The following is a 13,034-nucleotide window of genomic DNA, read 5'->3' on the forward strand; positions in this document are numbered from 1 at the left end:
CTTCGCTGTCTGTCGGGCGCATCCACCACGACTCCCTTGCTCCTCCTTCCCCTCCATCTACAGCACCCGCCGCTGCTCCTATCGGGTCACGACGAAGAGGACCTTCGCCCGCCACTGGTGACCGCGGGACCGCCGCCCCTCCTAGGGCCGAGCAAAGTGGATGCTGCAACTATGAAGTCGATGGCGGGGCGGTGCAGGTGAGAATCTGGATTGCAGCGCCGCCATTTTCTTTTTCTGAAACATTACAACTTTTAAAGGTGAATCTAGTAAACTGTTAATCGTCGTAACCAACTTAGAAGAATTCTTATAGATAGTCATACTAAGGGGGGAGATGAGTTGTTTGCCTATAGAACTAAAGTTGCCTCATCTAGTACACAAAGTCGCCCAAAAAAAAGTTTATCAAAACCTATCCATATGGGATCTAATTTTAAAGAGCTCGTCATAAGAAACACAGCCGTCAAAACGGATCGTTATTCTGACGCCCGGTTCAAAACTTATCACTTTTTGAAAAAAATTAAACGCTAATAAATGCACGTGGTTGGTTGTCCTGAGGTGCGTCTGCTACTACGAGCGGGCGCTGCTGCTATTCAAATAAAAATCAAGAAATTGTCAGCCATGTCCTTCAAATAATGGTAGAATTTCAAGAAACGATCTCGTCTTCAATAAAAATCCAAAAATATGTTCACATTCCGAAATTGTTCAACATTTTTAAAATTGTTCTCTATTTCCAAATTCGTTCTTAATATTCTAAAAATGTTCGTGCTTTCAAAAATAATTTCGGTCCTTAATTCTAGTTTTAAAATATTGTACCTGAATTCAAAAAATGTATTTAAATTTTGAAAATATCCGGTACAAAAAACATTCGTACTGTTTGAAAATTCTGTTTTTCCAAATTTGTTTGCATTTTGCAAAAAAGTTTGAAGTTTCAAAGAAATGTTCTGCTATTCAAATATTTTTCACATATTCAAAAATGTTTGCAATTCCACTTTGTTTGGAATTTTCTAAAAGTTCTGCTACTCAAATATCCCGTATTTAAATTTTGTTGACAAAATAAAAAGTCAACATTTTCGGAAAAGGAGACAAATTTTCAACTTTGTTCACAATTTCAGATAATTTCAAAAGTTGTTTGGAAGTTCAAAAATTTGTTCGTGATTTAAATTTATTTTATGTTTTAGAAAAAGAGCGATATTTCAAAATTTGTTTACTATTTCAGATAATTTCAAAAGTTCTTTGCAAGTTTAAAAATTGCTCATGATATTCTCATAGTTCTTTAAGTTTTTGGCTACAAATCTACCACAAAAGTACCTCGGTAAAACAGGCTATTCTTGGCAGACATCAGCGCACCCTTGCACATTCGAATTCCAACGAGTTTCTTCCCTTTTTTTACCCCTTCACTCCGTTGTGCACCACAATGGGTCAGGCCAAGTAGAATGCCCTAGATGTGATTACCCGACTAATTGCCGCAAAGAGCGGCATATAAGAGGCCCCGAACATATCAATACTACTAAGATCAGTCACTTAGCTATGATAATAAAGGCATCCCCAAACTTGCTGGTGCATTGTCACATGACCATCGGCGAAGCGTGTGCCCATTACATGGACATGGTGCGGGACGAACGAGAGGAGCAGTTTCGGGATGCGCAGGACGACACGTCCTACAACCTCCATTCTCTCGAGGATCACCGGCGGGAGGAAGAGAAGCTCGATGCCGGCATGGCGATCGCGCCGGACAAGGATATGCCGGAGCCGACAATGCTGCTTGAATCCTACAGCTCCACCCGTTGGATTCATCTCGACCGCTGGCGGTATCATCAGCGTCAGGCGGTGCTGGAGTCTGCATACAAGGATTTTGACAAGGCGGCTAATGAGGTGTGGGGTAAGAGTGACGACAAAGAGGGTAGCGCTAGCACTGTCCAACCCGCCGCCCGCAACACGACCACGAAATTGGCACGTCCGCGGGTGCCACCGATGGCGAGGAAGAGTAGTTCATGGTATGTCACCTCCGTAAGGTTCCCACGAATGCCACCGCTCTTGCCCTCCACCTAACACCAAGCTTGGCGGGTTGATATTTGTCAACCGGTTAGCGGCTCGAGGTGCGGCGGCGAGGGTTGCTAGGAATGAGCTGGAGAAGGCGAAGGCAAGTGTGAGAGCTTCAGTTTTCAAGGCTCATGCTAGTGCGGAGGGGAACGGACGTCAGCGACCATTTAGATTAAGAATTAAACCTCTGGAGCTGGACGAGTTTACTTTTAGTTCAATTTTGATTAAGTGTGTCCGAAATGTAATAAACTCCGTCATGTTTATGTGAAATCCGCCGTGTTTGCATGAATCCCTTTCGGTTTATTTCAAAATTCGTCGTGTTTGCATGAATTTCGTCTGGTTAGTTTATTTTGTTGTTAAAATGTATGCGGTCAGCATTGATGACGGTCATCGATATCTTGTCCGTGGACACAGTCCAGACTTAAAATGAGACACTCGTGGGAGAGAAATAGCGATCTTCGTTGGAGATGCCTAACTCTAGTTGGGGTTTTCGCCCTGTTTTTTTTTTTTTTTTTGAGTGGCAACTGTAATTGGTCGACCCACTTTATGCCAAATGTTATACGCTCCGTTCAGCAGATCTCATTACCTTTTCTTTTCTTTTCCGACCGGTTTTCCAGTCTTCTTCTGGTTTCCGATCCGATTTTGTTTCACTGGAAAACCCATCGGCAGATTTTGTTTTACAGACTTTCTTTAAAAAATACTATAAATAAAAAATATTTTAAATAATCATCATATATCTTAAAATTTCAGATTGTGTTTAAAAAATCAATATGTATTTTCAAAATGTTCATTAAAAATGTCAACCATGTATAATAAAATGTTCTATATCAGGAACATTTTATTATATAGAAAAACTATTCAATAAAGTAAAATGAAAGAAAAAGAAAACCTGAAAGAGAAAAAACTAGAGGAAAACATAAACCATAATAAATAAGAATATAATAGGAGAAAAAGGTAAGAGTAAAAAATGAATCACAAAAAAAAAACCCAACTAACAGGTAGATGAAAAAGAAAGAAAGAAGAAACCAAAAATATTTCAGAAAACCAAACGTAATGAGAGATACTCGTGTAAATGTGATGGCCTAGATGATGTCCCCCTATGTGTTTTGGCGCGACATCGAATAGGAACTGTCGGTTATATATGCTCTTTAATCATGGCCTGTTGTTTAGCATTGTGTTTGTGTTTGTCAGATCGCGAAAGCTAAATATCACTTATGTCGCCCCGGCCTGGCAATTGCCTGGCAAAGCCTTCTTATGTCGCCCCAAATCACCTACGGCATCACCCTAGTAGCTGCCTTGTCTTCCTGAGTCTTGTTGCACGAGCAACAGCATTTAACTTCTAGCATGCCACAAACATTACATTTTGGTACATGAATTTATGAAGTGATGTGCAAATTAAAATGGCAAATTTGTTATTTATATATTAGCCCAGGTTTTCTTCTTACTTGGCTGGGATGGATATGGTGCCACATCACCAAAATACATAGAGGAACCGAGATGAGGACCCTATCGTTTTTTTTGCGAATCGAGATGAGGACCCTATCTGATTGTATTAGCAAGTATTGTGACCGTATTGGAGCATTTTATGAGTTTGAGGATAGTTATAAACATGGCCAGCAAGAATGAGGACTATAGATGATGTTTACTCAGAATCGGCAGAACGAAAACCGAAAATGGACAAGGGAAGCAAGAAAACGTACAAGGGGGACACGGACAATTACCCCCCCCCCCCCTCCTCTTTTAGTATACTCTCTCCGTTCTTGAATACCCCCTCCGTCATAAAATAAGCGTCTCAACTTTGTATTAGAGCTAGTATAAAGTTGTATTAAGGTTGAGACACTTATTTTAGGACGGAGGAAGTATAAGTCTTTTTAGAGATTTTACATGGAGCAAAATGAATGAACCTACACTCTAAAATATGTCTATATACATCCGTATGTAGTATTCTAATGAAACATGCACAGAGACTTATATTTAGGAACAGAGGAAGTATAACCGAAAAACATCAGCATCGTTTCTGCAATGAAAGTGTAGAATTAGACATCCCTATATGGCCATATTTTTCTAAGGACACCATATATATGACCTTATTGAAGGACAAGTTTATTTGTTGTTGTAAAGAGGATGTTCTTGCCTTCTGAGTTGATGTACCTAGCCGTTATTTTATTATAAATCAGAAAACATCGAATATACATACAAGAGAAGATTTTTACATATATATGAAGAGAGTACAACATGCATGAAGACAGTGTTCACACCCGGGACTGTCACCACCGCACGTGCATGCATCGTGTATCCGCCGGTGTTGACTGGGAGACAGACTTTGAACATTCAAGGATTTGGAGCACGTCGGCAGGTAGAGACCCAAGGTATAGTTTCCGATGTACCCCTACCATTCCCCATAAATTAACGCAGAAACCGTCGAGAACCCGGAACGGGATCGATCATGGAGCGCTCTTCTTCTTCCTCTTCTTCCTCCTCCTCCCACGCACGCAGTGTTGCTCTCATGGTGGCTCTCCTCGTGTATTGTTCCTTGGCGTTCTCCGCGGCGGCGGTCCAAGGTAACTTAAACCTACATGCATGAATGTAGCTACACATATATACACGACCCGGCTAATTCATACATGCATTCATCGTATATTTTCACTGTAGTTGCTTCGGACGGACACCATAAGCCAAGGTTCTCACCCCCGCCGCCGATGAGTATGGTGCCGATTGGGCCAAGTTCTGACGCCCCCGGAGACGCCAAACACAAGACCCTGCAGCAAGCTAGTATTGCAAACGCCCCTTGGGCATGAAATACCACTGGCGACCGTGTGCTCTTATTCTTAATTACGTGCCGAACACTGGTTGATAAAATCACACTGTACGCACTGATAAGTCTAGACACATATATAATCATTGAGAGGATCCTGTATCATATTTATTCAAGGAGTTATGAATAAATCTATTATTATATCATGTACGTAAATAATAATTTGTGGATATTCAACAACAAGGCGGTGTGTGATCGACCTTTCCAAGGAGGCCCTAATCAGACAGTTTTTTTTGGGTTCGAAATGATCATTGATCAGAGTCAATTGCACAAAACCACCACAATTGATCAGAGTTATATTGTTATAACCGACACTTCATACACAAAAAATTGCATTACTCCGTCTTGTTCGTAAATATATTGTTGTTAGTAATAAAATACCACAATATAATATTTTTAGTACTCCCTCCATCTCAGTATATAAGTCCGGCATATGTATCTAGATCGTTGATTTGACCAACTTAATGGCATATATTACAAAAAATATATCTTTAAAAACTTTAGATGTTCTATTTTCTAATGATATAATTTTTATATTAAAAAATAGATTTTTTATAAGTCAAATTGACGACTTAGGTACACGTGCGTGCCTTATAAACTGTGACAGAGGTAGTATAAGAGAAAGGCATGACGCATGACCATTAATATTTTTAAATATATTATTTCGAACAAAAGTAATTGTATATTGTGAAAATATCGAAATATATATCAGTTTGATAGTCTTCATGTTGGTAATATATATTTTAAATGATCGTAGAAAACCGTAAACATGTTTTACTACGGAAAGTGAGCTTACCAACACTCTACTACTCGACAGATGATACAGTCTCAATATCTTCACTAAACTCTGCAGAAAACGTATTACTATTTTGTTAATTTGGAAGGTTTTGTGGGTGCTCTCTATAAAACCACCCGCAAGCTTTACATTATTGTCTTATGTTGAATGTTTAAAAAGAGTCCACAGTAAATGGTAAAATCATTGAAGTAGATCTCCAAGAGATGGTAATTTATTCTCATGACCAATATCAAACATTAATTTAAAATACCATTTTTTGTGGGTGACTCCTATTATTGGAAATTTCTTGCTTGTGAGAGGTGGTGGTGGAGCCAACTTAGTAGAATTTTGTCCAGCAACGTCCCTGTCAGGACTAGCAAAGTCCAGGTATCCCTTGGAAAATACACACCAGGTTTGGAAAATTTGTGACATGACAATGACTAGTTGTACGTGCTGGAGAGAGCAACCTCTAGCAGCGTAAGCAAAGTCTGCGTTACTTATGTGAGGCAGATGGAAGTGGAACCACCAATGTATTATATCACACATGTACTTGTTTACTATAAACACTACTGAAAACTGCTTAGTTTACACTAGGCCAAGCGTGCTCGGCATACTCCCTTCGGGTGAAGCGGAATTTACCAAATTTCTTCTGTCGAGCACTCTGCAAACCCTTTGTCGAGTGTGAAAACAAGGTACCCGGGAAAATAAGGTGTCTTGATAGACGGCAACTAGAAACGGTAAAGCCACGTGGCACCAGCATTTGACGAGCGCCGCTGGGGAACACTCGACGAAGGAGGGTGCACGAGAGGGGGCCATGTGGCCATGCAGTGTGTCGAGTGCCGACACATGATAAAGAAAGAAACTCTTTGCATACGAACTAGAAACAACAAAGCCACGTGGCACCAACGTTTGTCGAGCGCCCCTGGGGAACACTCGATGAAGGACGATGCACGGGAGGGGGCCATGTGTCCCTGCAGTGTGACGAGTGCCGACACTTGATAATGAAAGAAACTCTTTGCTGAGTAATGATGCTCGGCAAAGGTTGATGCATAGGAGGCTGACAAGTGTCCCTCCAGTTCACCGAGTGCCGTTGTCGACAAAGATGCATACTCCTTGCCAAGTACCGACACTTGGCCTATCATCCAGCTGGCAAACTCCCGGAGCGTGCCATGTGGCATCCTTCGTCGAGCATCTCTGTAAGGCACTCAACAAAAGCTTCGATGAGTTACCAGGTTGAGCCACGTGGCATCATTGGCAATTTTGGCACTCAGCATAGATACGTTTACTGAGTGTAAAACCAGATAAAGCTTTGATCAATAGTTTTTTATTAAATTGTTTTGCAATTAGTCTTGCAATCAAGCATATATAACAATTATATCCCATTTATCACAAACACTGAAACATCATATCCAAACCATAATTCCTCAACATACATCACAAAGTGACAAGCACAAGTTCATAAGTTCACAAGTTCTCGAGCACACAAGCACACGTATAATTATAGAAAGTTGACAAGCACAAAGTTCATCAACACAACCCCGATGTAAATGGCCTTCGAGTTCGGAGTGGGACCATTGTTGTGCTTCCTTGCCCAAGTCCATATCCACCTACCGGTTCATTGTTTGATAGCCGGTAGAGGGGCTGCTCGCGGTGATGATTTCGACGGCAAGTATGTATTTAGTCTGGGTGGAAACCCACGATCTTGTGTCTTCGGTTATATCAGGAATTGTGGACGCGGGTTTGTCCTGTCCTTGTTAAAGGGGTTGGTTCAAAACCTCCATTTGGGGATCAAAATTCTATGTTCAATCCCATGTTTGGCCTATGGTTGAACTCGTCAGCATCGGTGCAAGTGCGCCGGTTCTTTTTCAAATGCTTTGTCTATGAGTAGTATTTTGTTTTGTTTTTCTGTCACATTCATAGAATTTTTGTGTAGGATCAAGGAGATTCTGAGGTGAGGTTGATGGCTACGGGTTTTTCTTTATTGTTTTGTAAGCCGATTTGATTGGCATTAATGCTTGATTTTGATTGACATTGTTGAAAAAATAATAATATATAGCTGTGTGGATCAATCCATACAGAGGTCGGGAGCTATTCTCTTTTTCAAGAAAAAAATTACAAGCTTGTGACTTGCGAGCAAGGTATTTCTTCTTCTTTGGACTCGATCGCCAATCAAGTCTTTGCTATAGATACTCCCTTCGTTGTTTTTTTTAGTCTGGATATAAGGTTTGTTCAAAGTCAAGCTTTGTAAAGTTTGACTAATTTTATATTAAAAATGATCAATATTCACAACATGAAATCAATATTATCAGATGCACCACGAGATGTATTTTCATACTATATAATTTTAATATAGTAGATATTCATATTTTTTGATATAAATTTGATCAAACTTTATGTTGCTTGACTTTGATCAAATTGTATACGCGGAGTAAAAAGAAACGGAGGGAGTATTAGAGATTCTAGAGAAAGAAACATAAGTTCATGCAGTTGGCAGGGAGACGGTTTAAAGGATACATGTGGTGCCTGGAGAAGCCTTTTTGAGAGAAAATACAAGTCACCCCATCTCCACACACGCGTTTTGAAATTGTATCACCCACGGCGCCACCCAAGGCGGAGCCCCCCGGGCAAGCAGCAGAAGCATCCATGGCGCCCTCGGAGGAGAAGGCCACCCAGCACAGGAAGGAGGTCAAGGGCGAGAAGCCGCCACAGAAGGGCAACCTTGAAGGCAAGGGAAAGCCCCAGGCCATCATCGATAGGAAACTCTCCTAGTTCGAGGCTCTTTCATACAATCCTCTCTTAGAGTCCCCTCTCCTAGTTCCCTCGTAGTTTCCTTATTCAGTTGTACTCTGACCATGTGTGATGTGATAATCTATGATTTATGCTGCTTGCGTAAACAGAAGTGCGGTGTCCTCGAGCCGGGACGAGGGAAAATGTTCCACTCTTTGGCAAGGGAGAAGGAAGGTGGTCATCTCTACTCCTGATGCTATCACCAGCGTGCTTGCTCTCATAGCCTTTGGTTGCTCCTTAGACGTTGTTTCGGTCTCCTACTTTGGTGTTCGAGCATCAAGGGCGACACCAGCTGCAAGTTGCGCTTCTTCTCCCGGGTTTCTTTTTTGGTGCCCGTCATGTGTGTGTTGTGTTGTAAGTTGGGTGTCAGCATCAATGTATCTTGTAACTCCTGATAGATTGATGGCTTCGTTACTTCAAAACCGGACTCGTCTTGAGCGTACAATTTAAAAAAATATATGAATAGGGTGGAGAATGGACTCTAAAATTAGGCCAAACTTGATCACCGTTGCTAGTGTACAAACTGCTACACTATTGGTAGAAATAATTGATTTGTTATCATGTTGTAAATATTCGATGCTGCAAATGTGCCCAGCGAATACTAGCAAACGCAAGAGTATCATGAGAATTACTGTTACTGACTTGGCGCCGACCTCGAAAGCAAATTCTACATTTTGCTCTAACATTCAAACATTCTACAACCACCAATATGCTACATACAACTTCTCATCATGTTTACAGATGCTACTGTTCAAAACTGATGCAAGAATCCGGCGGCTATCGCTTTTCAGTACTCCTCACTGGCACCCCCTTGTACATGCCCACGCGCGACTTGAGGTCATCTCGGCGTGGCCTTGCCACCTTGTTGTTTGGATCAAATAGTAACACCTCTTCGAACGCCCTGAGCGCTGACGCGAGGTCCTTCTGCTGCTCATACGCGTCGCCTAGGTTGTTCCATGCCGTCACATAGCCCGGTTGGAGCTCCACAGCCTTCTCGAATTGCTTGATTGCCTTGTCCAGTTTGTTCTCTCGCTTGTAGCTAACCCCCAGGGCATTGTACACCTGGCCATCAAGGTAAAACTGTTTCAGAGAGAAAGAGACACGAAATGGGGTGTTTCCAAGAACAGCGCATATTATGCGTGCTAGCAGTATCAATGCGTGATATCATTGCATTGATAAAAGATAAATTAGCTGCGGACGGATTTTAGAATGCATGAAGCAAATGGCTAGTGGCTGTGCATATCTAACCTGTGCGAGATCTTGCTCATCTCTATCCCATTTTTGGATTGCTTGCTGTAGATATTTGATAGCTGCAGGGTAAAACTTTCGCCGGAGCATGACCGCTCCAAGCTCAAAAAGTTCAGTAGCGCTTCCCTCACCACTTCTCACTTGTTCCTGTAATTAAGATAAATTAAGTCTGGTTGACGTCAGCACATCACATTCATCGACAACATACAAGACACGTCATGTGGATAGAATGTTCGTTATGAAGCGGGCAATATCAGTAAAGAAATTAAATGAAGACAAATTAACTGGTCAGTACAAGGAATGGACTTGTGCTACCAAGATATGAGGATTTGCACAACAAGGCAGAAGCTAACCAACTACTTTGTCAGTTCCGAAACAATAAATTGCTAGGATTGACCACAAGAAAGGTATGTCTAGACTCCACGACCACATTTTTAGAAGACTAGGTTAATGCCCATATGTTCCATGGAAGTAACAAAATTAATCCAATCATGTGGCACATAAAAGTAATACAAACCCAACGGTCACAGAAAATGACATCAGCTTGATGAAACCGTCAAAAGTAGTCATATTGCATAATATAAGATCCCGACAACAAATACTGGACATGGCTCTCATGCTAGGAAATTCCTTAGGTAGAGAGAGGTCGGATGTCAGCCAGGTCATCATCAAATCTGGTAATTCAAGGAGAAACTGAGACTAACTTTTTTTTTTAAATGAAGGGAATTTATCCTTTTCTCAGATACTTTCAGAACAAAAAATATATTATTTTTGAAAAGTATGTTTAGTCATTCACCTAGATACTTCACTTGCCTAACAAAACTATATGAAACAAAACAAATTTAGCAAACTAATGAAAACGTAGTCAAATGTTTAACATAATAAGACATTAGTTAAATGTGTTGTTACATCACAGTCGGTGTTGCCGTCGTTTGTTATCTACATTAAACTGACACTGAAGTTTAATGCTCTTGCTATCAGGAACTCATGTTGACCGGTTTGAAGAACAGAGTCTTCAGTGGGGTGTGGATTGGCTAAGTGTGTTGAAGGCAGGAGGGGGGGGGAGTAATATTGCTCAATGACAAATTGAGAACATAAGATACTTATTTTTAAAGTTAAATAGCAATGTTAATACTTATCCAGATTGCAACCTGTGTTACTTCCTTCCCTCACCCTAGTGTATCTATCCATCAGCAATGAATAGTACCGACCTAGCTGAGGCCTGAGCGGTAGCAAAACTAGAAGTGATGCCAGCACCAACTAAGATTAGCTACCTGCTATCTCTCTTCTCTCCTCCCGTCTGATCCTCATCCCTCTACACCTTTATCCATGACAAGCATATCCCAGCAAGAAACTAAGATCGCTGGTCAATTGTGGGCCCACCCGCTCCCCAGATATCAGGGGAACTATGTTCATGTAGCTTTTGCAATATAATAAAGACCCATCGTAGTATGAATGCATGTAGAAATGTTAGCAGGATGCATACCTGCAAGTCTTTCGCGGAAAGATCAAGCTCTCTGCGGACAAGAACCTGACGGATCACAAAAAATGTACCAGTTCCAAGCAGGCCAAGTAGTATGAGGAGATACGAAAGCTGAATTCCCAGCTCGAACAGCTCCCCGACCTCGTAAACCATATTTAACTTTACTCCTTCACTAGACTGTGCTGACTGTGCAAAACTCAACCATGTCGTAACACCAAAAGGAAGTAAACCAAGTTGCTGCAGCAAGTTCATATGTCTCTTTAGATCCTTGTCCGAGTGGGCACCGGAACTTTCTGGTGTGAAGATGGCACATCATACATCATATACACATAAATCAGTAAAAACAACAGTCCAAAAACAACAAACATTCGAGATCTAAAGCTTTTACCTTTTACTTGTGTTGAAAGAAAAACCTCCTCTGCTCTCTTGATAATCTGCCTTCCTTAGAAATAAGGAAACAAGTCCGAATGAGATTGGTTTTGCAACTGAAACAAGGTCATTAATTATATCTGTAACCAAAAAATGTGCAAGAATAAAAGGGATCACAACAAGATTCAACAAACAGTAAGCTCGAGGGCACAGTTGAGTCTAGTTTATTCATGTTTAAGTGGCAGACACACTACACCTTAGGGCTTCAGTACTTCATTAATAGTATGAAAACTATGACTTTGTTAGGGCATGTACAATGGTGGCATATGGATACAGATGCTTCATGACAACAAGTAGCTTGAGGCATCTATATTAACTTTTTCTCTCCGATGTAAGCTACCATAAGGATGCGCACATGCATCTCTACTTTTCACTCTAACTTTTCAGCTTTTTACACCGGACCACACATTTTCTCTTCAAGCACTCACCTTCTGCAAAGGATCCCGCTTCCTTATCCGAACCTACTTTTTCTACATCTGATCCTACATGGCATACGGGGCATCACCTTGAGGCTATGCATTGTACATGCCCTTAGGTGGCACGAAAACAAAATAATAAGCTCAAAATCTCGTTGCTTGCATAGGGGTTACAGTTCCCGAATTCGAAATCCTAAGAGGCGCAGTCAACAAAGGTAACAGTAACAAGCTAGGAACTTTAAAGAAGAGAAACAATTATTCTAAAATGCAAGCACATAAGTTCCTAATATTCTTCAGAAAGAGCAGAACGCCACAACATGATAATTTAAAGACAGTGGGATAAGTTTCCTCGCACATACTCCGTATCTAGACAAATCTAAAACAAGAATTTTGCGACCTTACTCCCTCCGTCCCAAAATAAGTGTCGTTGATTTGCGACACTTATTTTGAAACAGGGGGAGTAGGTGATGTGTAAATTATAAATCTTCAGTTTTTTGACGAGAAGAGAGAACGATTCCGTCAGTAGGAAGAAACTACAAACTGTCTCAAGCACCGGTTCGGTGTCGGGTTTGGTAACGGGATTAGCAGGCACCAAGTACCTACGCCAGTGCAGCAGAGGGGGCCGACGGTCTCCGGCGCCTCCTCGCCGCCGGACGTCCCGCTTGCCGCCTTCACCGCGACGCCCCGTGGCACGGCCTTGGCGGAGCCTATCGAGAAAGTGACGCCCTTGGCGACGGCGCGGCCGCGAGGCAGCGGGGCGAGGCCCAGCGGCGCGGCGAAACGGCAGGCGGCGGCCATGGCTACGGCACGCACGTCCGTGGTGGCCCGCTTCTGCGTAGGAGAGGACAAGACCGCGGCAAGATTCTTCTGGGCACCGACGGCCGGCGTTGCAGCGTGAGCGGCGGCGGCAGGAGCTCAGCTCCGGGAGTGCGGTGGCCGGAGGAGAAGGATGGGGGAGAAGATAAGGTTCGGCTGGGTGGGTGGGTGCTGGGTTGGGTTGGGTTGGGTTGGAATGAATGTCCTAGCCGCGAGCGAGATGGGCCG

General features: G+C 42.1%; 1 protein-coding gene across 2 annotated transcripts; it reads right to left on the reverse strand.

Annotated features, from left to right (window-relative positions):
- Positions 1-8,948: 8,948 nt before the first annotated feature.
- LOC123442383 (tetratricopeptide repeat domain-containing protein PYG7, chloroplastic) lies at positions 8,949-13,023 on the reverse strand. Of its 2 annotated transcripts, none has more exons than XM_045118401.1 (5): positions 12,590-13,023; positions 11,534-11,587; positions 11,149-11,438; positions 9,663-9,809; positions 8,949-9,476 (listed from the first exon to the last, which is right to left on the reverse strand). In XM_045118401.1, exons 1-5 carry the CDS (start codon positions 12,786-12,788, stop codon positions 9,192-9,194), a joined length of 975 nt encoding a protein of 324 aa, XP_044974336.1. In that variant the 5' UTR covers positions 12,789-13,023; the 3' UTR covers positions 8,949-9,191. The 2 variants fall into 2 exon arrangements, with proteins under 2 accessions (XP_044974336.1, XP_044974337.1); XM_045118402.1 differs by having other exon boundaries at positions 11,534-11,579; positions 12,594-12,939.
- Positions 13,024-13,034: the final 11 nt, after the last annotated feature.

The sequence above is a fragment of the Hordeum vulgare genome, chromosome 3H (genome assembly GCF_904849725.1).
Source record: "Hordeum vulgare subsp. vulgare chromosome 3H, MorexV3_pseudomolecules_assembly, whole genome shotgun sequence".
Taxonomy (NCBI): Eukaryota; Viridiplantae; Streptophyta; class Magnoliopsida; order Poales; family Poaceae; genus Hordeum; species Hordeum vulgare.

Excerpts from the sequence above, each read along its gene's own strand:
- LOC123442383 (XM_045118401.1), bottom strand. The coding sequence starts at position 12,788 with ATGGCCGCCGCCTGCCGTTTCGCCGCGCCGCTGGGCCTCGCCCCGCTG. Across the intron at positions 11,439-11,533 it reads TCTTTCAACACAAGTAAAAG|AAAGTTCCGGTGCCCACTCG; the intron begins GTAAAAGCTTTA and ends TCTTCACACCAG. Across the intron at positions 9,477-9,662 it reads ATGAGCAAGATCTCGCACAG|GTGTACAATGCCCTGGGGGT; the intron begins GTTAGATATGCA and ends CTTGATGGCCAG.